Source organism: Camelus ferus, chromosome 2, assembly GCF_009834535.1.
Source record: "Camelus ferus isolate YT-003-E chromosome 2, BCGSAC_Cfer_1.0, whole genome shotgun sequence".
Lineage (NCBI taxonomy): Eukaryota > Metazoa > Chordata > Mammalia > Artiodactyla > Camelidae > Camelus > Camelus ferus.
Genome location: NC_045697.1, coordinates 72216037 through 72241600, shown reverse-complemented (window position 1 = coordinate 72241600; position 25564 = coordinate 72216037). Strand labels below are relative to the sequence as shown.

The window sequence follows — 25564 nt, the reverse complement described above, 5'->3', positions numbered from 1 at the left end:
CAGTGTGAGCGTTGAAGGCCAAGTCCAGCCCTCACTCTTTACACTGGACTGAGGACCCTGGGCACATCAGCGTCGTTGTCTTTCTGTGGAAAATGGCAGGAATTAACTGCCCCCACGCTTTTTACCTCTTAGGTTGTTATGAGAATAAATATTTGAAAATCTTTTGTAAATAACAGCATTCATGTTTAAAAGTTTTGGTTTTGGTTTTTTCAGGTTCTTTTTTTTTTTCAAAATTACCAAAGGAAATTTATTTCAAAAGCAAAAGCGAACATTTTCATTTGAACAAAGTGACGAACAGGTGTCCTGCCAAAGGAAAAAGTTCATGGCATGAAGTTTCTCATTTAAATTTTTGAAGCAAAAAAATCTTAAGTTGTAAATTCTTGCCTTAGGAAAGGGAAGGGAAATTGCAAAATAGTTTTCTAAAAATTTATTTTAATTAATTAATTGAAGTATAGTCAAGTACAATGTGTCAATTTCTGGTATACAGCATAATGTTTCACTCATATATATACATATATTTGTTTTCATATTTTCATTATAGGTTACTATAAGATATTGAATATAGTTTCCTATGCTATACATAAGAAATTTGTTTTTTATCTATTTTGTATGTAGTAGTTAATATTTTCACATCGCAAACTCCCAATTTATCCCTTCCTACCCTCTTTCCCCCAGTAACTGTAAGTTTGCTTACTATGTCTGTGAGTCTGTTTCTCTTTTGTGGGGAGATTCATTAGTGTCTTTGTTTTTCTTTTTTCTTTTCTAGATTCCACATATAAATATCATATGGCATTTGTCTTTCTCTTTCTGACTTACTTCACTTAGAATAATGACCTCCAGATCTATCCATGTTGCTGCAAATTGCATTATTTTATTCTTTTTTTATGGCTGAGTAATATTCCATTGTGTAAATATGCCACAACTTCTTTATCCAGTCATCTGTCAATGGACATTTAGGTTGTTTCCATGTCTTGGCTATTGTACATCTATCTTTTCTAATTTGAGTTCCCTCCAGATATATGCCCAGGAGTAGGATTGCTAGATCATATGGTAAGACAGTTTTGAAATGAGAAAAAAAAATCTCTCTTCTAGCCATAGAATGGATCTAGCAACGTGGCTGTCTAGTATCCAGCATCAACTCGTAACCCTCCCTGATCTGACACCATCATACGCGAAGTGTCATCTCATCATTTTCAGTAGCACCTCTGCTTCCCGGGGTCCTAAGGAGAAAGCCTGGGAGAAGGGATTGCTAGAATTCTGTTTCATCTGGTATTCTTCCAGCCAGGAGAGAATAGTATTTCCCCAAGGATGAATTTCTGCCCCTTTTCCGTTCATCTGAAAAATGAGAATCAGGGCCCTGCTAGTTCTCTGTAGATCACAAGAAGGATGAACTTGCCTGTCCCTTTCCTTCATGTGGGATCCTAAGGGCCATGGCCCCTTGAAGACCCTCAACCTTAGCATCAATGTACTCAAGGTCTCATGTTTAAGGGACTACAGACCATGGAGGCTGGAGAGCCAGGGGTGGGTAGGGGTGGTGGTCCTGAGTCAGAGCAAAGGCAACGAGGCCTTGGTGCGGTACCTCTCCCCCATCCGACCTGATCTAATACCCTTGGTCATCTCTGAGGAGTTCCTTAGGAGAACCTGTGACTTCATTCTTACAGCGTATTTTCCCTTCTTAATCCTGGGACATGATTTTGACTTTGGTGATGGCTATTTGCCATTGCAGGTGACTTTCAGAGTGAGTGAATGTTTGCACACAAGTTGGAACTAGAAGGAACTTCGGGTTCAGCCTCCATCCCTTAGGTAAGGAATTTTGATTTGTGCCAGAGACTGGGAACTGTTCATCAGATGTTCACCCAAAGCAACCCCCCTCCTAATATTGCAAACAAAAATAGATCACCCACATGGTCTTCCTGCTCTTAATGGGGCTGTGGGACTAAAGTTTTTCTCCAGTGCAATGTGAGGGAGGAAGGGACCCATTCTGAATGGCCCCGTGTACTCCTCTGTGCTCTCCCTTCCAGCTGACTGGGACCATCACCCCCAGCAAGACCTTGGGAGCCAAGGGTTGGAGGAAGAGTCACTGTCAGCCTGGATCCCTTCATGACTAACTGGGAGAGAGACACCTTACTCACCCCCATCCCCTGGCTGCAAGTGTGGTTTATTTAAACAGATTACTGGAGTCAGGAGATCCTGTAGTTAAATGCTTTATGTGTGCCTTGGTTTCCTCATCTGTAAAATAGCACCAAAGTCCTTACTTCACAGAGGTTTTGAACAAGTAATATGGAACGATGAGTGATGACCACTCATTGTAGTGCCTGGCATTTGGCAAATGCTCAAGAAATCGTGGCTGAATACACGTCTCCGTTCCTGGAGGGTGGTTGTGATATCTCAGTGACATACTCATTTTGGAAAGAGAGATCAACATGGAAGCTTGCTGCTGGAAGTGAGAAGATGCTGTCTCAGCCCCTTCCTCCTGCTCATCCCGAGGAGCGTGAGCAGTTTGTGGACCTAGTCACTTGTCCTAGGTGATGAAAGCAGCCTATTGTAGACACGGTGGGATCCATGATAATGGAGAATTCCATCCATTTAATTTCAAGCCCCTCCTCAGCGTCTCCCCCAACCCCAAAGCCAAGTGATGATCCTAGGAAACCGCTGGACGGGAACCTGTGTTGGTATTTAAACGAAACAGCAGCCACAGTGAGGATACAGGGAGGAGATGCTTTCACAACATGGCTGCTTAAAAAGAGAAGCCAACGTGGATGATTTACTTAAGTGATCTTTAAGATCTCGTCTAACTCTGAGTTCTGCGATCCTTAAGAAAATAAAAGAATTGTAGTTTCATCTTGACTCCTGTGCCTCTCTAAGTCCATTACCCGGGGAAGGACAACGCAAAGCAAAAACAAATCCCCGGAAAAACAAAATAAGGAGGAGAAAAGATGTAACCCGAGCCTCTGGTCCATGAATAATTCATATGTAAGCATCTTAGCCTGTTACTGGGGGGAAAACTAAGTCACATTAACATTTAAGCAACAAAGCTTTGTGGTGATACTCGGGGTTCACTTTGCATTTTGCCTGGGGTACATCACGACTGCCATCTTTGTACAGGTGCATATGGATGTTTTTCTTTCTCTTTAAAATATAGGACTTCAGAGGGTTTCAGACCTGGTTAAAGAATAACCCGTGGAATCAGATACACCTGGATTTGAATCTGTGGTAAGTTGGTTAATATGCAGATTATCTGTTTCCTCATTGTAAAATTGGGGTTAAATATGTACCCTCTAGGGCTGACTTGAAGACTATCACCAGAATCCATTACAGCAAAGGGGCTGGCATGTAACAAATGCTCAAATCCGCCTGGCCCCTTCCCCTCTTTTCCCGCTAAGATGCAGAAGGTCTGGTTTGCAGGGCTGCCCTCCGTGGCCCACGGCGACTGGGACTGTCCACACTACGTCCGACCACGGCAGGGGACGCGGGCGGGCAGATGAGCAGCAGCAGGGCTTGCTGCGGCCAGAAAGGGAAGACTGCTGATCCTGGGAAAGACCCCGTTGTGCTTGCAGAGTATAGAACGTTCGAAAGATAACTAAGGTTCTGAGGACGCTATTTATAAACGGCTTCCTGCTGAGAGACAGGCTTTCTGGGAAGGTTTATTTCGGGCCCATTGTAGCTGTCCACCTGTCTCCCGCATGCCTTCTGGCATTTATCCCCATCGGCTGGTGCAGAATGAAAGACACTCCTCCCTCAGAGGCACAGCCAGCCTTGGTAGCCTTTTCGTCCAAGCACCACGCAGAGGGTCAGGCCAGCACTGCGACCTGGGAGCAGAAAGAGGAAGTTTCTGGAACAGAATAGAAATAGGGCTTCTTATTGAAGAAGGGGAGTGTTATTTTTGGTCTGGGTGTGAACTGCTTCCTCGTTTCTGTTGGAGTCAGCTTCTCTTCAAAGTGACCTTTCTAGTGTGGGAATTGTCGGGCTAGAGACCTGGGGATGGCTACAAACCACCCCACACCTGGGGCTTAAAACATCAGCCATTGTTTAATTTACTCATGAGCCTGCCATTTGGGCAGGGCTCAGCAGACCAGGGTCTCCCCTTGGGCAGCATCAGCTCAGGAGCTTGAAGGCTACTCAAGTGTGACTGGCTGGCATGCTCTCAAGGCTTCACTCACACACATCTGCCGACTGCTGCCCGGTTGATGCCAGCATTGGCTGGGACCTCAGTGAAGGCTGTTGGTCAAACACCTGACATGGCCTCATGTGGCTTCTCCACATGGCCACTTGGCTCCCTCAAAGCATGGTAACTGGGAGAGACCTGACCCAGGAGGACTGGGCAGAAGTTGTATTGCATTTTCTTACTTAACCTTGGAAGTCACTTAGCATCACTTCCACCCTTGTCACGGGCCCGCCTTGATGTACAGGGAAGGGATGTAGGTCCCTCCCCGCAGGAGGAGGAATGTCGGCATGACTCTGTAAGGCGGGGGACCTTGTGGCTGCCTGGAAAATAACCCTTTGCCGCAGAGAGGAGCTGGTGGAGGAGTGGAGGTATGGCCTGCTGTTGGAGAATTAAGGCGATGCAGAGCTATGCTTTTTTTCACTTTAAAAATACAACTTTCAAAAACTGGAATACACACATACCACATTTTATTGCGCTTTTCTTTATTGTGCTTTGCAGATACTGCATTTTTTACAAATTGAAGGTTTGTGGCAACCCCTGCATGGAGCAAGTCTACTGGCACCATTTTTCCAACAGCATTTGCTCACTTCCTGTCTCTGCATCACATTTTGGTAATTTTTGTAATATTTTGAACTTTTTCATTATCATTATTATTCTATCCCTTATGGTGACCCGTGATCAGTAATTTTTGATGGTACTGTTGCAATTGTTTTGGGGTGTCACAAGCCATGCCCAGACAAGATGGTGAACTTAATTGAAAAATGATGCGTGTGTTCTGACTGCTCCACTGAATGGCCATTCCCTGTCTCGCTCCCTCTCCTCAGTCCTCCCTATTCCCTGAGACCCAACAATTCTGAAATCAGGCCAATTAATAACCCTCCAGTGGCCTCAAAGTGTTCAAGTGAAAGGAGAAGTTGCACATCTCTCACTTTAAATGGAAAGCTAGAAATGATTGAGCTTAGGAAGGCGTGTTGAAAGCCAAGACAGGCTGAAAGCGAGGCCTCTTGCACCAGTTAGCCGCGTCGTGAAGGCGAAGGAGAAGTTTCTGAAGGAAATGAAAAGTGCTACTCCAGTGAACACACACGATAAGAAAGCAAACGAGCCTTACTGCTGATGTGGAGAAAGTTGTAGTGGTCTGGATAGAAGATCAAGCCAGCCACAACATCCCTTAAGCCAAAGCCTATTCCAGAGCAAGGCCCTAACTCTTCAGTTCTGTAAAGACTGAGAGAAGTGAAGAAGCTGTAGACAAAAAGTCTGAAACCAGCAGGGGTTGATTCATGACGTTGGAGGAAAGAAGGCATCTCCATAACATCACAGTTCAAGGTGAAACAGCAAGTGCTGATGTGGAAACTGCGTCAAGTTATCCATTCAGAGATCTAGCTAAGAGCATTAATGAAGGTGGCTACACTGAACAGCAGATTTTCCATGTAGATGAAACAACCTTCCATTGGAAGACGTCATCTAGGACTTTCATAGTTAGAGAGAAGTCAACGCCTGGCTTCAAAGCTTCAAAGGACAGCCTGCCTCTCTTGTTAGGGGCTAGTGCAGCTGGTACGTTTAAGTTGAAGCCAATTCTCATTTCCTATTCTGAAAATCCTAGGTCCCTCGAGAATGATGCTAAAGCTAATCTGCCTGTGCTCTGTCAATGGAACAACAAAGCCTGGATGACAGCACATTTGTTTACAACGTGGTTTGTTGAATATTTTAAGCCCACTGTTAAGACCAACTTCTCAGGAAGAAAGATTTCAAAATGTGCTTGTTGACAATGCACCTGGTCACCCAAGAGCTCTGATGGAGATATGCAACAAGGTAAGTGTTGTTTCATGTTGTTTTCATTTTCATGCTAATGCAACATCCATTCTGCAGCCAGGGATTGAGGTGTAATTTTGACTTTCAAGTCTTATTATTTAAGAAACACATTTCATAAGGCTATGGCTGCAATTGATAGTGATTCCTCTGATGAATCTGGGCAAAGTCAATTGAAAATCTTTTGGAAAGGATTCACCATTCTAGATGCTGTTAAGAACATTCATGATTCATGAGGTCAAAAAATCAACGTTCACAGGAGTTTGGAAGAAGGTGATTACAGCCCTCGTGGAAGACTTTGAGGGAGTCAAGATTTCAGTGGAGGAAGGAGATGCAGATGCAGGAGAACTGGAATTAGAAGTGGAACCTGAAGATGTGACTGAACTCCTGCAATCTCATGATGAACCTTAAACAGATGAGGAGTTTTGTCTATGGATGAGCCAAGAAAGTGGTTTCTTGAGATGGGATCTACGCCTGGTGAAGACTGTTGAAATGACGACGAAGGCCTGGTTTAGTGTGGCCCCAGCAGCTGGGCTGACAAGCCCGTTGTTGAAGAAGGCTCTTGGAAGCATATCCCAGTGTTCATCACAGCACCTCACTTAAACCCTTTCATTTCTCCTCTCCCTTATTTTCAGTCCTTTGACTGAAGAGTAGTTCAGTAAAGCTTTGTGCTAGAGCTTCTTGTTGAAGACCCCTGGTATGCCGCAGTTTCAATACTGAGTCCCAGAGGCACTGAGAACACACTGAGGGTTGAAGAGGAACAGTTTTGCATGAGATGCAGGAAGGCGGGGTGATGCAGCCTAAATGAAATGAGCCTAGCAAGGATGTGACAAACCCAAAGATTTCATCTCAGGTTACAGCGCTTCTCTTTTGATAATTTTTTTTTGGCTCCTTTCTGGATCAAAAAATGGATTCTAGAGAACTGTGCATGTGATAACCAGGCTGTGGAAGGATCCCATGACTACAAGGAACAGTCCTTAGAAAAGTATTTGTAGAGATCAAACAAGATGAGGTCATCAGTTTGCTTTTCCTTTTATTATAAAAGTAAAATAAAAAATAGCATTTATAAATTCAACATTTTTTTCCTTTAAAGTATTTGATCTAAAAAACATATTTACAATAGCAAAATGCAGAAAAGGGGGAAAATACCACTTTCAGCACTGATTGTAACCATGTTTAAATATTGACATGTACATATTCTTTTCTCAGATCAGATAATCTCGTTAGGAAAAGCCCAGTAATCTTTAATTTGAATGCACAGCTGTGATGTGGATGGCGAGAGAGACCACCAGATGGGGAGAGGACTGCGGCAGCTTTTAATGACAGTGGGAAAGCAGCAGAGGGACAGCAGCAATGACAACAGAAAGCAGCCGGTAAAGCACAGCAAACCACTTCAGCCCCCCTGGGTCGCCAGCCCAGCCGAGGGCTGTGACTGTACATGCCATCTGTAAGTCAACTGAAGTAAAACTCATTAGGAACTCAGAAAGAAAGCCACGTGTAAAAGGCCCTGAATGACATCCCGAACGATCCAGGCAGGCCGGCGTTCCTCTGAGCACCTTGGGATGCACTTAACCTTCCTTCTCACACAGACAGTGCGGTGGAATTTCAGAGCTTTGGTTTACACGATGTTGGAAACTGCCAGCAGGCTAAATTTTGCCTTCTATCGGTCCTTCCTGCCCGTAATCGTGGGGCATCTTGTTAAGAGTCAGCAATGAGCTGCCGCTGGTCAGAGACTCGGTAAAGCTGAGTTTGCGGAAGGACGTCTCCACGCCGCTGTCACAGATGCTGTCGTCCCGGAGCTCGTCTGGGGGGAGAAAGCACGGACTCAGTGAGGGGCGCGCTGGGAACCAGGCCGCCCTCAGCCCCTGCGCCCCGCCATCCCCGCTGGGCTCAGCGTGTGCATCCGGAGGGCTCGCGGCCACTTCTGCCGATTAGCCTCCACCAGCTACCACACCCCACCTACGCCGCCCGGCTTGTCTCTGGTGTTCGCGGTGGGATGCAGGCAGAAAACACCGAGTAATGTAAAATGTGTGAAAACAGCAAAATCAGCCAAGTGTTTTCACCTCTTTCTTGAAATCTAGCCTCGTGTTTATCAGAATCCTTTCTGAATTCTCTTGACTCAAAGTGTACCTTTTTTTCTTAGAAATTAGATGTATTTTTCCACCCACTATATTACCTATCTTATAGCTGGGGAAATTGCTGAACATAGGCAAAACAAACTGGTGACAGAAGTAGGAACTAAAAATGAGATCTCCCTCTGGGCCTCATAGGCTTATTAAACTATACACTGCCTCAAAAACATTTTGGGAGTGAAAAAATAATTCTGATGACAGTGAGTCTATACTGGACAATTAGGTCAAATTCTTCTAGTTGAAAAGTGTCTTTAGGAATTGGAACAGCATGAATTATCTCCTACAGGGACAGAGTGTCCAAGGAAACGGAAGTCTAACATACACAAATCAAAATGTTATCTTCCTGTATACTGAATTCTAATGTTAAAATATTAAGACTGACTGACCAACCAGTCTTTACTGGGTTTCTGTTATGTGCTAGGAACTGTGAGGTATTTTAAAAATAACTACAAATCAAGGGCTTTGTGCTTCTTAAAATACAAGTATTTACCTGTTTGTGTGGAAGTGGCATCAGGTCGAGATGGGAGATGTGGGTGGCTTTCCTGGTGGAAGTACTAACCCTTTCTCAAGTGTGTACAATTCCTACCCTACCCACTAGGAAGGCCCACCAGACAAGGCGACACTGGTGCTGAACCTGCGTGGCAGGAAGGAGCCAGCCAGGTAAGGCTCTTCGCAGGGAAGGGGAGGAGAAGGGCCACAGGCCCTGAGCCTGGATCGGACGAGTGAGCGGGGGTGGGGCGGGGGAGCAGACGGCGGGCGCGCATGGGAGCTGCGGGGCCGTTGAATGAACGCTATGTGTGAAAGGGGAAGGAAGGGCCGCTGCGCTGGTCGCTCACCGCCCACCTCACTGCCTCAAAACAGTGCTGGGCCCTGGGGACGCGCTCAGTAGAGATCTGCTGAATGGACGAATGAACTGGAGAATATAACAGGTGTGACACCATTTTTGAAAAGAATCACACTAACTGTTGTGTAGAGAATGGACTGAAGGTGGGTAGACAGAAACAGGGTGATGGATTGGGAGCTGCTGTGGGAATTGAGGCAAGAAAGGAAGGGTGGCTGGACGAGGGTGGTGGTCGGGAGAGGAGGAAGCCTTCTGGGCGGGCTGGATGCGCGATGCTTGGGACCAGCACGTGTTCGCAGGCAGGCCTAACCTCCTGGGGGGCGGCAGTGCTTTAGCCTGGCGTGGCCAGCGCCGAGTCTGGGTGAGGGGTATCAAGTGTCCTGAGTAGGTAAGGACAGGCAAGGAGGGCCCAGGACAGGGCCCTGGAGGCTGCGTCAGTAAAAGGTGAGTGTGGAGGCAGCAGCGAGAGGAGCGTGCTGTGGAAAAGCCAAGAGGGGACGGTCTGAAGCAGGAGGGAGTGGCTACCTGTGAAACGTGCTGGGAGTGTCTGAGAAGACAAGAAGGATGGGGACCAGATGGGAGCAGATGCTGGTCACTGCAAGGAAAAGGGCCCTGGTGCTGTTGGGGGAATGGAGCCCGACTGCAGGGGGTGAGGAGAGGAGCGAAGTGCTGGAAATCACTCTACAGAAGTCTCCTGGGAAGCCTGGCCATGGAGAAGAACAGAGAGACTGGGCTGTAGCTAAAACGTGTGTGGGGTCAAGGAAATGCCTTTTTCCTATGTGTTTGCTTTATTTTGAAAAGATGAGGAAATGATAGCCTGCTTGTAAGGGGATCCAGTCGGGAGGGAGAAACAGCTAATGCACGAGAGAGAGAAACAAGAATTAGAGGAGAGGGCTGGATGGGTGAGAGGGTGCCCTGCCTTTGCGGCTCAGACCCTGAATCCACAGGGCCCAGGTGGCAGGTCGGTGAGCTGGGCACAGGTGTAGGTGGGTGGTGCTCTGATGGCACAAGATAAGAGGATGCTACATGTTCCTATGTCCCCAGTGGACTGAGGCCAGGACACTGGGTGAGTAAGGAGAGGGAAGGGGTGCTGGCAGTTCAGAAAGAGAAAGCACGAGATGGTTGCTTAGAGAGTTGAGAATACATTTAAAGGGACATAAAGGATTACCGTGTTGGGAGTTCATTCTGTTACGTGTTTCAGGTGGGATGACAGGTCAGCGTTATGAACATGGGTTGGGGGTGGGCGTGGTGGGGATCATCACAGCAGCAGTCCACAGTCTGGGGCGCCAGTCTTTGTTCTATAAACATCTCTCTCTTTGTATTTAAGAAATGAGAGAAATAATTCTACCTTCACCACACACATCATGTTTTTAGTATTTCTTGTGAACTTAAGTAACTCGCGTGTCACCGTGACTGTTCCTGGGAACAGCCCTCACCTGAATGGTCGTGTCGGGAGGGGAAGATGGTGGAACCCGGGACCTGACGGACACAGCAGACAGCATGGTCAGGAGAGAAAGGTGAAGGGGCCACACCACCCGCCTGGGGACTGGAGGCCCCAGCCTGGGGGAGCAGGAAGGTGTCTTTTTGTCTTTACCTATTTGCCTTGTGGAGACAGGCGAGAAGGGCAGCGAGGGGGCCTGGGGGGCGGTCTTCACCGGGCCGGGGGCTGCAGTCCCCGAGGTGCAGAAGGCCGCCTGGATCACTTCAATCGCTTCCGTGTAGCCCATCTGTTTCAGGGCCTCCACCAGCTCTCTTACTGTCCCCCCAGATACCTGCGAGAAAGCAGCGAAGAAAGAGTATGTCCTGGTGCTCAAACCTGGGCCAGGAAAGCCCGGGAGGCTGTGAGCACGACCCCACGCCCCTCCCCTGCCTCCTCCGCGGGGACGGCCACGGGCCCTGGAATCGGGTTTCCTGCTTCAGCTCAAAGACCACTCAGGAAATCACAGAGAAGCAGTTCATAGTAAGCACACCGAGAGAGAAAGAGAAAGCGCTGAGCCAGCGCAACCCCACCTAGAGTGAGGTTCAGGCCGTGTCCTGTTTAAGCTGACGCTCTAAACCTCAATAAGAAACGAGCTAATGAAATTTTCAAAGAAAGTAATTTCACCCCTTGTTTTTCTACCTTTTCATTTTAGAAATTGAAGTATCACCAGGTAATGAATGGCTCTGCTAGGAGTCTCCTCATAGCCAACTGGTCCCACATCCTGACACATGACCAAGGCATGTTCTCAGGGAGAGGAAGGCATGAATGCTGAGGACAGACTGTCATCTTTGTTTAGGGAGATCGAAGTTCTGCAGCCATCCTGACCCTCTAAGTGGCATTTCTGCAGGAAATCTCAAGGTATCTGATAACAGGGAACATCCTTCTTAGGAAGGTGGGTTTCCTCTGGGCATTGGGTCACCCTCCCAGGACATGGGTAATGACTGATATTCTTAGAATTAAGGGAGATGGAAGGGGATTATGCCCGGGCCAGTGATGTTAACAGAGCAAAGTTGGATAAACACAGCCAGTGATGTAAGGTGACAGGTTACCTCGTAGTTGTCCATAAGGGTTTTGGAAGGAGCAGGACTCAGCCGAAAGGCATTATTTAGTATCCCCAGACCTAACTTCTGTGCCAGAGTAGCCCAGTTTTTGTCTGGATCAGGAATTTCTAGCAACTTGTAGAGCTTCAACTTTACATCCTCAGTCAGCTGTTTCATGTCTCCTGAAGGAAATGAAGAAACACGACTGTCCTAACCGACCAGAGACACTCTGGAGGGACTGCTCCCCCTCCCACCCTGTGGAAGCAATCAAGCGCCTTCACTTGAAAAGCCAGCAGGAGCCCCGATGAGTAACAGCAGCCCATGCTGTCACGGATGAGGACTGGGCCTTCTCTGTGGCGCACCTCCAGGGCCTCCCGATTCTGAAAGCAGCCCCTGTGCCTTTTACAGAACCTGGATAATGCCGGTTCACCCTCATGCCCTTTAAATGACGAGGTGGGATGACACTGGTTCAGAGAACAGGGTTCTCCCAACTCACCTTGTGCCAGTAAGTCATCAGATGTAAACTCTGACTCATAGGGTTTCCCATTTAATATGTCAAATACCTGTTGAAGAGAAACGTGGGGAAATGTACATTAAAGGGGCCACGAGGGAAATCTTCTTTGTAATAAAGAACTCAGCAAGTCCTCCTCAGGGGCTAACGCCCCCAGAACAGAGCGGGAGGAGTCAGTACCGATGCCTGGGAGCATGCGTGCCCCAGGGGGTCTGGGGCCGGGAGGCTGCGCCATGAGCTGTCTGAGGCAGGTATGAGGACCCAACCGACCTCGCAGCCAGCCAGGGCCACGGCCCTTCTTGAGGGGCAGAGGCAGCCAGGCCACCCATCAGCCCCGTGTCGGGCAGAGAGTCGATGGTAAGTGACGCTCCCCTGCGAGCGAGGGCGAGGGCTGAGCTCGGCAGAGCTGTGGGGCTGTGTGCCCCACAGCCCCTCCTCCCTAGTAAAAGGCTCCTGAGAGAGAGGTTTATAAACCCACTCACACCGAGGTGTACACGTGCTCACAGGCTTGGTGTTTGCCTTCTGGCACCACCTACATTTCACTGAGAGGCCAGAGAAGTCTTAGGTTAAAAGAAAAAAAAAGTCGTCGCTGCGGAGGCCTCTCTGTTCTCTGCAGTCACTTCGTTGCTGGCTAACCCGGGTGAGGACGACACGGGGTCACTGAAGTGGGTTATCTTTCTGTGTTCTGTGGTGAGGCTTCTGGGAAAACCAGGCGCTCAATGTAAAGAGAGAACTGTGTGGTCTCTCTGCCAGGGTCACTCAGCCCAACCCACACGTCCCGTGGGGAGGCAAACGAGCAGCTTTTGGACGGGGAGCGGCGCCTGCCCCTAAGAAAGTCCATTGTGTTGGGTTGGAGATGTGTATGCTGCCCACCTCCTCCCTCGGCTCCTCCCCCTGGGCCCCAAAGCCCAAATGACTGCTTTCACCTTCAGCTCTCAGGTCAGTGGACTGCTGAGGAAGCTTTAAGTCTGTTTATTGTTTATATTTATGGAAATCCTCAGAAGAATCCCCATTTCTTTTTATGTTCAGAAATCACTTACCAAAGTTCAAGCAAACCATAACATGTATCCTAGCATCAGAAACTGAGATGGGAATGATTCTGCTGTGAGGTGGGCATGGATAGCTCGTAATGTGAATTTAGTGTTTCTAACGCTCTCTCACTACTGAACTCTGATCTGATTAGGCAGACACTTTTACACTCAGAACCCTGTTGACCTAGATCTTTCATGGATAGGCTTTTCAAGATAAATACGGCTCCTGACAAGCAGACTTTCTTAGAAAATAAAAGGCGTGTGTTTTGGGGAGTAAAAGACCCCCGAGGACCACCTGCTCTTACACCCCTGGACCCTGAGCCACCTCAGGAGCAGCTGGCAGACAGACCGGAGCCAGGCTCACCTGCCAGCTGGTAGCCATGTCTAGAGGTGTGGTTCCAGGCACGACTCCTTCATCCTCTCCGTCCTCATCCCAAGAGTCATCCAGGTCATACAGAGGCTCAAAGTTCTCCACCAGGGGATCTGCTCCTGCCGAGTCAAGTTACACCCCATTAGGTAAACCCACATCTTGTCAACTTCCAACTGCCTGCAGGGGTCAGATTCTACAAATATATAAAACAAGCTTATTTATTTCTACTGAAATATTTAGAAACCTGCTTTTAAATTCTAATTTATTTTGACTGTAAGGTAACTGATGATACCCCATATAGCCAAGGACACTTTCAAAAACAAGACTTGGAATACGCTGACTCTCACATTTAACTCTCCAGGATAGTTTTCATCTGAATGATGCATCTTTAATCTGAGGGCTAATGACAGAGGTCGACAGGACCTAGGGTGCACCCTCAGAATTAAGGTCCTAAAAGTTCAGCTTTATGCCCAGCACTGCATGCTTCTCAGCCCCTTCTGCTGCTTGCTCAAAAGAGCAAAGCCGTTTGCTTTCTAGTGCCAACCTGTTGCGTTTCATGCCTGGGTACAGCACTGACCCTCAAACGTAAAACACCAAAAAACCCTTCTGCTAGGATGCGTGGTTACTGATAAAGTTAGGGCTGATCTTGGAAAATCTAGTCTGTTCCTTAGCCAGCAGCAAGTAAGTCAAAGACTAGAGCTAGAGTTACTTCTCAAAGGCTTGGAGGCTGTTCACGAGAGAATGTTTAGCTTGCTGCCTAATGGACAGTAGGAAGTTTAGCACACCCTCCCTTTAGGAAGAACCAAATTATTTTAATCTGGCTGGGAGAATGTCTGACTTGTCCCACCGTCAGTAACAGGTAGTGCCTGATGAGAGGATCTTCATGCCATTTCTTACTCCATCCTTTTAGGCCAAGCCTGGTCTACGAGGCAGTAAGTACCGCCTGGCCACGGAAACTGCAGAAACTAAGATGAACAATTTGCAGGACCAAAGATGGAGGAGTTGAACTATTCCTTAAGTGACCTTCCGAGCTCGGGACTAGGTTTTCCTTCTGAGCTTCCTCATTTATATACTGGAGAAACTTCTACGTGCTATTCCTTCCACGGGACACTGAGAATTAGAAAGCGTTTCTGAAAGGGTGACAGCTTCTTGTCTGAAGGTATTTCTTAATTATAACCAGTGACTCCCAAAACTGTTCATACACACTGCAATCACTGTCTCTTGTTCACAAGAACGTTCAACTTGGCAAAGGAGAAAAGAAACGGCTGCTGCTTATTTGGCATATGACTTGTCAGAAAAACGTGGTCCCACCAAAGAAAAGGTTCTTATATTTTTCTGAACTGTTTAAAAAGGTATTTAATCTGCTCTACTTTCTTGAATCTGTGAAGCATTTATTTTCTAAGAAAAGTTTAAGAACCTCTAAAGTCAATCAGATGTGCCAAGGTAGCCTTGAGATATCAATTTCATTAAACATTGTTTGAAGTTTTAAATATACAAGGCAGTAGAGATTCAAGGATGAGCAGGATTAATTTTCCTATACTTCACAGGACTAGAGGATTGCAATGGAATAATACTTGCAAATCCTTGAGCAAAGCAGGGGAGAGAAACACAGCAGAGAGAAAAGTCTGTAAGTTCAGGCTGACACGGTGTGATTCACAGCTCTGCCCCTTACTGGAGCCCTGGGACTAAGATGCAAAGGTCTCTCTAGTCTGTTTCCTTGCTATAAAATGGGAATAAAAATGGGACTTGTCTCAAAGGGTTACTGTGGATTAAGTAAGATAAAATGAGACAGTGCATGTGAAGTGCCCAGCGCAACGGGAGCTAGCAATTTTTAGTGTCTGGCACATGACAGTACTCAACACATGGCCCGTTTGTTTTTCCCTAGTACTTTGGCTTCTCAGACTTTTCTTGCAAAAGGAAGTTTAAACTATTTCTTATACCAATAAACTTTTCCTTCTGAGGCCTTGTGATGTGATCTGAGGCTGATACTGCTCTGAATTCTACAAGGAATTAAATTTAGCATTAAGAAGATCTCTTGTCATGGGAGTCAGCCCAAATCCAAAACAAACAGGTGAACTGGAGAGTGAAAACTAACATGACTGCCAGCATAAAGCCCAGGATTATCAGTCCAAACAGTGCCTTTACGGCAATTAAACGTGACTTGCCAGAGAGCTCTTATTTACTGTGCCTTTCCACAGCAGCCCTGTGACTTAAAGAAGGTGGCATGGCTGCTCTACTGAGGCTGGGTCTGCATTCCGGATGACATTTTCCACCACTGACCACTGGGGTGTCTTACCTGCTGCTTTGAGGAGAGCTGCCAGCCTGGTAGACCCTCTCCCGGCTGCTATGTGCAGCGGTGTGCTTCCATCATAGGTGGTGCTGTCTACGTGGGCATCACCCTGAAATCCAGCCCAGACAGAAAAGGGTTAGTCCCAGGTGCTCTCACCCTTTTGTCCCCACCTCCCCCCGTCTGCATGGGGTCATATTACCAGCCCAGTTGCTATTTTGGGCAGGCTCTGCCATTGAAGAAAGTCAGCTAGAGATACCGGGCAAGGGATGCGGGGAAAGCCTGAGCTGCCACTCTGAAGCCTTGCTTAGATATGACACAGATAGAGCCGAGTGTCAGGAGACAGGCTGTTCCTGACATCATTCTTTGAAAAGATTTTCCCAATTCGCCCTCGGGAATTTAATGCAAAGGCACATAAGTGCATCCCTCACCTCCAGGAGCAGGCAGCCAGCCAAGGAGATGTTGTCCTGCTCCACAGCCAGGTGCAGCGCCGTGCGCCCCGACTTCCGCTCCTGGGCGTTGACGTCCGCCCCGGCGGCCAGCAGCAGCAGCAGACATGGCAAGCTGTTGCTCATCATGGCTATGTGAATGGCGTTCAGACCTGCGGCCCAAGCACAAGGATGGTCACGGGGCAGGAAGGCTGCTCCAGGATGGCCCTCTGAGAAGCTGAAGTAAATGACAAAACTGGACCACAGGGAAGGAAGGCTGTTGGGGATCACTGTGTCTGCGGCTGACAGTCTCCACTCCAGACGTCTTCACAGGCACTGTACGTCAACTGTTCTGCGTGTGAACCCACACACTCCTGTTAACCTTCTCAGGAGACCCTGAGAACAACATTCTCCGAATAAATGATGCCTTCTATGTGTCAAGACCGTGTCTGCTCAGGCCTCTGCTTTTTCCTCCTCCTAACTATTCCAAATCAACTTTAAAGGACTTAGCTACAGTGAGCAACAGAGATTTCCACAAGGGATGATGAATTCCAGATGATTAAGGAAGGCACTTTGGGGTGCAAATCAAATAACACACATTTAGCAAATAGCTACTAACTGTTTAGAAAGCAGATAGAGGAGGTTCTACCACGATGTGGGGTTGTCACTTACCTTCCCCGTTGGGGTGGTCGATAAGTAGTGCTGCCTTTTTGTGCTTGAGTAAAATACTGAGAATTTTATCATGTCCTCCTTTGGCAGCTAGGTGCAAAACAGAGTTACCCAAGCGGTCCAGAAGGCTCAGGTCGGCCCCGGCCCTCAGCAAGTCCTCCACCACAGCCTCCTGCTTGGTGATCACTGCCAAGTGCAAGGGCGTCTGGGGAGTGAAGAAGGGGCAGGAGATGACACTGGTCAGCAGCACAACAAACACCGGCTTATTAGCTGTCACTGCAATAGGTAGAATCATACTGAGGGGCCATTTCTCAGTCCCAGATTAACTTCTCACCTTTGCAAATGAACTACTCTCTGTTCCATATCACATACATGCTCATGAAGTACACATACTGGACTAACAGTCATTCAATTATCAAGATCATTTTTATAGTTACAATTCTTAATAGCGTTCCTATTTCTCACTACAGCCCACTAACTGCTGATATGTTAACTCATCTATTATAGTAAATTTAGTTTTCTTGAATTTCTAGTAGGAATCTACCTTCAGCTGATAAATCCATATGCTAACAAAGCAAATTTACTAAAGAAGCTTCAATGAACTACCCAATAGAGACCAATTAACAAAGGTGCTGTCAGTCTACACTGACATGGAAAAAATCTGCTAAATTAAGAAATATCGTTTCCATGGACTGACTCCATGAGACCAGTCAAGAGAACCCTCCCACTCCCCTTTTATAAAAGGGTTCTCAAAGTCGTAACCAGGACAAGAGAACCAGCTCACTAAGAGGGCTCAGATGGACAAACTTGCTTAGCTGCTGACACCTAACAGGTACATAAATAGTCCATGTGATTACCCTGACCAAGAAGTAGTGCTCCAGCAAATGCAAATGAGATGTTTTGAAAACTGCGTGTTTTCAAAATGAGTAAGACAAACACAATCATGAAAGTATCTTTCAAAGAACTGAGGTCGTTGACAGAGGAAAGCAATACATTTTTATACAAATCAGTCTATTTCACAGGAGCCTGTGAAATCCAGCCTGTCTAGTGACAATTCACCTAAACTTTCCTTCTCAGTAAGCAGTTGCCGGCTGTGGCAGTGACGACAGGTGGGCCACCAACATCTCGGCTGGTGCATGGCGTGTGAGAACAGGATGAAAGATGCTCGGGCCATCTACGTGTCATTACAGTGGTTATTTAATATAACAAGACAGGATTTTTTGGTTTCTTTTAATACCAAATTTCCACTCTTGCCCTTATTTCTTTCATCCTTTAGAATTATACCCTGGCTTGAAATGAATCATGTCCTTAGAACTTTAGATACTGTAGCCAAGTGCCTTCCTCTCAAAAAATAAGTAAATAAAAGCTATGTTCATTAATCAGATATGTTATTTGGGGAGATAGGAAAAAGAAAGAGTAAGATTGGAAAAAAGATCTGAAATCATACCAGAGATTAGCTATCTATAGTTTTCATATAATTTCTTTCATATCATACAAAATCTCACCATGAGTAAAAAAGTTTTCTTTTTTTTAAAGTTTTTTCCCTTCTGGTCTCACTGAAGGTTTTTTTTATGCTATTTCAGACTAGAGCTTAAACCTCAGGGTTATATCTTACTCAGTTACACAAGGAATCCAGGAACTTTTAATGCTATGCCTCTTGGCATGCTGTCTTAAGTGGACATTCTGCAGAGCCAAGTATACAAATGCCCCAGCAAACCAACTCCTGCCTACATATCTGAGTGGAACAAATCCACAAGGGCACATGGGTGAGACTCTTCACTGAAGTTCTGTCTGTGGAGCTAGGAAGCAAGACGCTGGTTAAATGTCTATTGTTGGGGAACAGGTACATAAAAAGTGGAAGATGTACACTATGGGATCCTCTTCAGGAGTAAAACAGTGAACTAGCTGTACACACAAGTGCATGGATAAATCCCACAAATAGCAAAGGCAGACACAATGACATGTAGCACAAAGCTACTTACGCACTTTAAAAATACTTACAGGAAAAACTAGACAGACACGCACAACTGAGTGCACGTAAAACTGACGACCCCTACCCTCTCAAGATCTGTGGATTGTATCAATGTCAGTTTCCTGGTTTTGATACTGGACCATCGTTATGCAACATGTTACCACTGGGGGAAACTGGGTGAAGGGTACATGCAAACCTCCTGGTACATTTTTTGGTAACCACCTATGAATCTAGAATTAAATTAAAAATTTAAGAAAAAGGTTTATACAGAGCAGGAGTATAATGTACATTGTGTGTGAGAATATATGAAAACATCTGTCTTATTTAAAGGATACATATTTATGTAGCCAATACCTAGGAAAATATTTATTATAAACGTAATAATTATACTGGGGAGTAAAGCTGGGAAACTTGTATGCTGCCAGGGAGGGTAACCTTGATTCTCTAATGTATTATCCATATGTACCATTCTAAAAACCAGGAATATATATTTATAGTGGTTAAAAAGAAAAAAATTATATACACAAAACCCCATTGATGTTTAACAGGAACATACGCAAATAAACCAATTGATGTCAAACACAATGTTGGGGGTGGGGTGGGGAGGAGAATAGGGTTTAAAGGGAATAGATTTCAGAAATATTTTCAGAAAAATCTTAACTCTATGCACTTGGATTATTTTGAGTGTGTCTTTCTCTAGAAGGTGGGTGGGGAGAGAGATCTGATCATGACAGATGGCCACAGAAATGTACTAAGATTAGTAAAAGGTATTTTGGGAGACTGTTTAAGACAATTGCCAAATAATCCAAAACTGTATAATTTCCCATAAGAATAGCTAACAGAGAAACTTAACAACATATAAATGAAAGTTTAAAATCTTAGTGGGTTTCTAGTTCTCAGATAAAAGTTGCCACTGGGTGTGTGCTTGAGACTGAGAAGGCAAACCAGGAGATCCAGATCCTTGCCCGTTAATGAGAACAGTGGTAGGTGAGGAAAATGCAGCTGTATTTGCATGAGAGTCCCCAGATCAGAAGGCACAGAAATGTCAAAGGTGGCGGTTTCAAGGTTTTTGTCTCCAGCACACTGGAGAGTCTCAATATATGTAACTGAATGATACAGTACGGAGTTCAGCACGTAATAAATCACAGCTACTGACCCTGGCGTGCAGTGTGCTTTGCAGGTCCTATTTATAAACAGAAAAACAAGCAATTCCTTGAATCTGACCTACAGGCAGTGAGGGTAAGCAGTCTTCGAAAGGAGGATGGAGAAAGGGAAGATGTTCCATTTCTAATCTTACTTGTACACTTGTGACAGTGAAAAGGCACAGTCGGTCCAGAAGCCTGAGAGAATCAAGCTTCAGGGGCCAAACGACTTTCCAAATACCAGCAACACCCAAAATGGTATGAAAATTTGAAGAAGCTATCCTTTAAATATAAATCTAAAATTAGACCTCATCCTAGTTATTTTATGAGTCAGCAAAGAATCCCCGACTTCATTTTTCCTTTGATCTTAAGCATGACAAGCCAAAGATGAAGCCTCATGCCTGACATCCCATGGGAAATCGTTGCTTTCCCTTATCAGGAAAACACCTGTTCACAGATAAAAATCTGTTGAGATCTAGCTACACGTAAATGTAAACATTTTGGTACTTTTGCTTTGAGGAAATAAAAATGGTTCACGTCACTTAATTTAAAATTTGAGAACTGGAACAGGTACGGTTACTGTGTAAATAACTGTACATGATGGTTTTCCATATTTTTAGAGTAAGAGATATGCTTGAATTGGGCATCCAAGCATACCATTGAGAACCAGGAGGACTGGGAAATCACTTTGGGTCTTGTGAAGGGAATGAGAAAACAGGAAAGCAGCTGAGAAGGGGGCAAGGGCAGGAGACACTACAGAAGACTGATGGGGCTGAGGAAAGGCAGCAGGAAGGGAAAGTGCCCAAAGGAGGGAGGATAGAGCAGGGGAACCTACCTGCCTCCTGCCCCCCTGCGAGTGGCTGGCCCCGGTCTGCGGGCTCCCTACACCCAGCATGTAGACTTTGGTTTTGTCCAACAGTTTTAATTTCCCCTCCCCACCTGCAGTCTGCATGTGCCCAGTAGGCAGCCTCACTGAATCTCCAGTTAACCTCTCTTTTCTCAAGTATCTGAGGACCTCTGTAATAGAAGTTCCTCAAGTAGCTTTGAGTCAACCTCATTTCTATGTAAACCTGACCTGGGCAAAACTCTTTGGTGATGCCTGTTTTCCTCATCTTGAGCTTTCTGTTTCTGAAAGACACTTTTTCCTTCTCAAGCAACCTTTTTACCTTTCTGCATTCTGATTTTAGCAACCTCATTTGATATGCATTTAACCTAGATGCTGCCAACACCTTTCAGCAGACTTCAAACTTCTTGTAAATTACTGGCCTCTAATACTTTTTTTTCAATTTTATTTTTTCTTGACAGATGTGACATATTTACTCTAGGGTGACTGACTGCTGTGGTAGATTTCTGAAGTTTAAAGTTTGCCTTCCACAGCAGGATGCTGAATTTCATTGTGGGGTGATCACTACTACACCCACAGATCAAAGGATCCTAATTCATAAAAAAACATTCCTATATAATGGGCTTTTGGGATATTACCTGCAAAGATATTTTGTTTTATTTTTGCTACTGTTAACATTATATGCTACTATTAATACACACACACACATGCACGTACAAACCATGGATTTTTCTTCAGTTGTCCCCTTGATGTTTCTGCTTACCTGATAGAGGTCATTTCTCATGTTGATAATCTCATCAGAAATCAAGCCAGATGTGACTTCTAGCAGATCTCTCACAAGCTGAGCATGAAGGTTGATGATTGCTAAGTGTAAGACACTGGAATGAAAATATAGTGGCAATAATCAACTAAAGTGTTACTGGAAGGAAGAAAAAGATTCCCAAGATAGGATGAGACTTGCAGACTGAGTCTGGCACTCGTACCTAGTTTTCCTTGGCCTCCAGGTGTGTTTTGTCTATGAGATGTCCTGAATCCGATGTGGGGATGCTCTGCTGCCTACCCATTTATAGTGCCTGCCTGGTCTCTGGGGGGCATTCAGGTCGGACCCTTTGAGGTGTAAAGGAACCTGGGCTTCAAGGCAGAGAGACCTAAGTTCAAATCCCAGCTCTGCCTTTGTGCTTTGGTTTCGGGGCATTTTCTCCTCTAACTTTTCCCTGACTTTCCCTGACACACAGATGAGGTATATAAGATGCCTGAACTAGGATCTGTTCAGAAACATGCAGTTACCTCACCTGGCCCTGCCGCCTTCTCCAAAATACAGTATGGTGGCTTTTTAAGATCTTCCTAGGTCCCAAGAGGGGAGAATGGAGTCAAGCTCTTAGCTATGGGGAGAAGACTCTTGACAAACTTCTGAAGGAACAGTGGGATTGTATTTCTCCCCTAAATTATTCCCTCTGCCTGGAATGGTTTTGCTCCTCTTCTCTGCCTAGACAACGCCCTTCCATCCTTCATATTCCAGTCCAAACCTTCTATCCTTGGAGAAGACTTTCTCAACTTCCCAGGCAGAGCAGCTGTCTCCCCTCAAGTTTACTGCGGAGCGAGAACTGCAGTTTCCTATACCTCCTCCTCCCTCTGGGACCTTGCTGGATGCTGGCTCTCACTGGGTCAGCCTTCTAGCCCTGGCACACAGTTTAGGCACTAAAATAAGGCTGAAAGAACAACCCTAGGGCTTACACTAATGAGGCTGAAAATACTGGCAGATGCCAAGCATCACTCCTAGGAACAAATTTTTTTAATTCTTAAAAAAACTTGCTATTAAAATTAATTTGAAATGACTCAACAACAATAAATGTGGCTACTATCTGTCTAGAGCTTCTGTTTACCAAACTACACTAAGCACTGGATATACATTACCTTATTTATCATAAGAATGATCTTATGAGGTACGAAATATTATCTTCATTTTTCAGGTGATGAAACTGAGACTTATAGGTAAAACAGAACTCAATCCAGGCCTCATATTAAGCCCAGGTCTGTCTTGCTCCAAAGCCATGTCTTAACCCCTTAAGCCATCCTGCTTCAGGGGTTCATGTGTACTGCTCCGTGGAGTTTTAGATGAACATCTGGGAGGGTGACTCCTCCCAAGTCTGGCCAGATTACGACACAGAGCACACTCGAAAGTATCACATGGAGGCAGTACATATGGGCCTGGAGGCACAGGCTGGGTTTCCTCTGGACATATCAGATGTCGTTTTGTTCAGGCCACTGTCTTAGTCATGGCAAGTATGTATTACTTGGGATTAACACTGGCACAGGAGGGCCTGAAAGCCAAACTGTGACTTCATTCTTTGAGAGATATTTTTAAATGAATGATTTCAGGGTTTCAGTGCTGTCTTTTGAAACGTAGGACTAGAAGAAGACTTCTGAAGTCTGATGCAGACATGATGCACATATACCAAGAAAAAGGTCGTACTCTAAAAACTGCCTAAAAATTTCCATGTGCAGCTCAGCATTTCATAGCAGAAGTACATCCCCCTCCCCCATAAGCTTTCACACCCTCATGGGAATTTCCCCAGTACCAGAAGTTTTCATTATTTTTTTCTTTATTGTATTTTCTGTGATGACTAATGGCCACAGGATTCAGACTATTAGCCGAATAGGATAAGCTCAGTGAAAAGAAGAGGACTCAGCCGGGAGGGCCAAAAGCCATCCCTTGTCTCCAGTCTTACGAGGACCCTTCTTTGGTCTCCCCAAGTCCCACCCTGTGCGCCTGCTTGCGTGAGTACGTCTGGGGTCCTGGGAGGGGACTGTAAGGATTCATCTTCTGCTTGGGCAGGGAAGGCACCACCTCGGCCTTCCCGTATACACCAGGTCCTCACACACGTCTGTACCTTGCCCTCAATGCACGGCTCCCGTATCCCTTTCCACAGTCCGCCCTTCAAGCACCAGCAGTCCCTTTCTAACTTGCATGTGACTCGTCTGTCTTAGACTCACCAGTTCAGCAGATCCCTAAAAATGTCACCTGAAATGCTACTGCGCTGTCTGGGTTAACTGCTTTCTCTTGTGGTTACGTGCTATTGAACGCTAACTGGATTATTTAACCCTGTAAAAACATTCTGCTGCTCACGACATTACACAAAGAAGGCTGTACCGGTTCCTCTCATACTGTATAACAAGGCCAGTGGTTACACCACATCCTTGGTTACGCTGCAAGGAATGAGAACAAAGGTCTCTGTTTGAAACCCCGAGGCTGGCACTTTCCTAAAGCGTTTGGTTCAGTGTTCAAACTGAGGTTTAAAACCCGGCACCCAGGAGCTCTTCCACAGAGAAGGATTTCTCATCGTTGACACTATCTTGGGAAGGTTTTTAGATAAGGCAACTTGAATTGGAGGGCTGCTGTCTCTCGTTATTTTTATAGGCTTTGAGATCATTTCAGAAGTCTCAATGAAAGGACTAGGAGAACTGTTTTAGAAAGAAGCCAGGTGGCTTTGCAGATGCAAGCTCAGTCGCAGCAGGCCTGGGAAGCATGGTGCTCGGAATGTCGGGCTCCCACGCAGCGTGGGTTAGAGCAGTCACCGGCGTCTGATCCAGCCTCAGACCGGTGACCGCTGACAGGGCCAGCCGAGGAGGAGTCAGTACCTGGGCAGGAGTGACGGCTGCCTCTCATCACTGTGCTGCTGTTGCTGTGCTGGGTCTGTGGGGCTGCTTCTTGAGAACGCTATCGTTACAAATACGCAGTTGGGGTAACAAGTGCTTTAGGGATTTGGCGAGGCCAAATGGTGTATGATTCCAATAAATAAAGCAAATATTATTAGCTCAATAAATAAATGTGTATTAAATATCCTTCTAAATCTCATTCCAACAAATAAAGCAAGGCTTTTAAAAAGTACCATTCCCTACACACGTCTTCGTTTTCCTGCCCAGAGCACTGGACTCTTAGAAGAGAACCCCAGCTATTTAGAGCCCAGTAGGTGAGAGCCACAGGACAGCAGAAGCAAATCATGCCTCTCGACCTTACTGATACATTATTTCCCTTGAGAGAGTGTTTCAGTTGCAGGACCCAATAACTTTGATCAAGTTTTCTTGTCTCTAACTAGCACGCATTTAATTCTTTTTGCCTTTTGCTACTTGAAAATGCTTGTTTGCGTAAGTCCCAACTCACCTGTCCCCATTCTCATCCTGTACGGCGGTGAGATGGCGCTGGACAGCCAGCAGCATCTTCACGTCTCCTGTCACTGCGTAGTCAAAAAGGGCGTTGGCGTGCTGTTTGGCAAGCTGCATAGCCTTCTCTAGAAAGAGGTTGTCTGCAAGGCAACGGTCACAGTCACAGCTGAGCTTCCTTACTTGCTCTGCAGGGATGGCATGCTTGAGGCCAAGGCCACTAGCCTCAGGGTTCTGGTACCCTAAAGCATATCGTTTTAGTTGAAAATGCTCCTTTCCATGCTTCACTAGAAAGAGCACAACTGGACACTGGCTCATCAACAAATATAGAGGCTGATCTCAAAACCTGTCTACAGTTTGTTTGGGGAAAAGAAATTCAGAAATGTCTTATTTCAGGGGGGAACAATCAATGTTAATTGATTGCAAATCTGCAATCAATGTTAATTGGATGTTGCCGTAATTGTAAATAACCGAGCTCTTGGTGAAACAATCCTTTGCTGGAGTCCTGAACAACTTTCTTGTCCAGCAAAAAGTGTCAAAAAAAGAGTCTCTGCCACAGATAGACTCTCCATGAGCCACTGGTGTTTTTGTAAAGTCTGCTTCCTGAAGGCCAGTGGGAGGCAAATTGTGGCTTACAGGCCAAATCCGGGGCGTGGCCTGTTTCTATACGGCCCCCTAGCTAAGC

General features: G+C 45.9%; 1 protein-coding gene and 1 long non-coding RNA gene across 6 annotated transcripts in view; one reads left to right on the top strand and one right to left on the bottom strand.

Moving 5' to 3' along the window:
• Window positions 1-7270: 7270 nt before the first annotated feature.
• NFKB1 (nuclear factor kappa B subunit 1) overlaps window positions 7271-25564 on the bottom strand; it is a 109438-nt gene continuing 91144 nt past the window's right edge. The window contains exons 15-25 of one of the 5 annotated variants that reach the window (XM_032460775.1): window positions 24881-25022; window positions 21482-21596; window positions 16764-16965; window positions 16095-16264; window positions 15673-15775; window positions 13371-13495; window positions 11961-12027; window positions 11474-11646; window positions 10539-10716; window positions 10381-10423; window positions 9611-9647 (exon numbers count right to left, since the gene is read on the bottom strand). In XM_032460775.1, the coding sequence (XP_032316666.1) occupies window positions 9626-9647; window positions 10381-10423; window positions 10539-10716; window positions 11474-11646; window positions 11961-12027; window positions 13371-13495; window positions 15673-15775; window positions 16095-16264; window positions 16764-16965; window positions 21482-21596; window positions 24881-25022 (1340 nt within the window). In that variant the 3' untranslated portion in view covers window positions 9611-9625. Of the gene's footprint in view, window positions 7776-9610; window positions 9648-10227; window positions 10259-10380; window positions 10424-10538; window positions 10717-11473; window positions 11647-11960; window positions 12028-13370; window positions 13496-15672; window positions 15776-16094; window positions 16265-16763; window positions 16966-21481; window positions 21597-24880; window positions 25023-25564 lie in introns of those variants that run through there. The other 4 variants (XM_032460779.1, XM_006188020.3, XM_032460758.1 and 1 more) reach the window with 4 other exon arrangements.
• On the top strand, window positions 10725-11976 carry LOC106730057. Its single transcript, XR_004312753.1, has 3 exons — window positions 10725-10904; window positions 11077-11282; window positions 11653-11976. It is a non-coding gene; the product is annotated as an uncharacterized LOC106730057 (long non-coding RNA).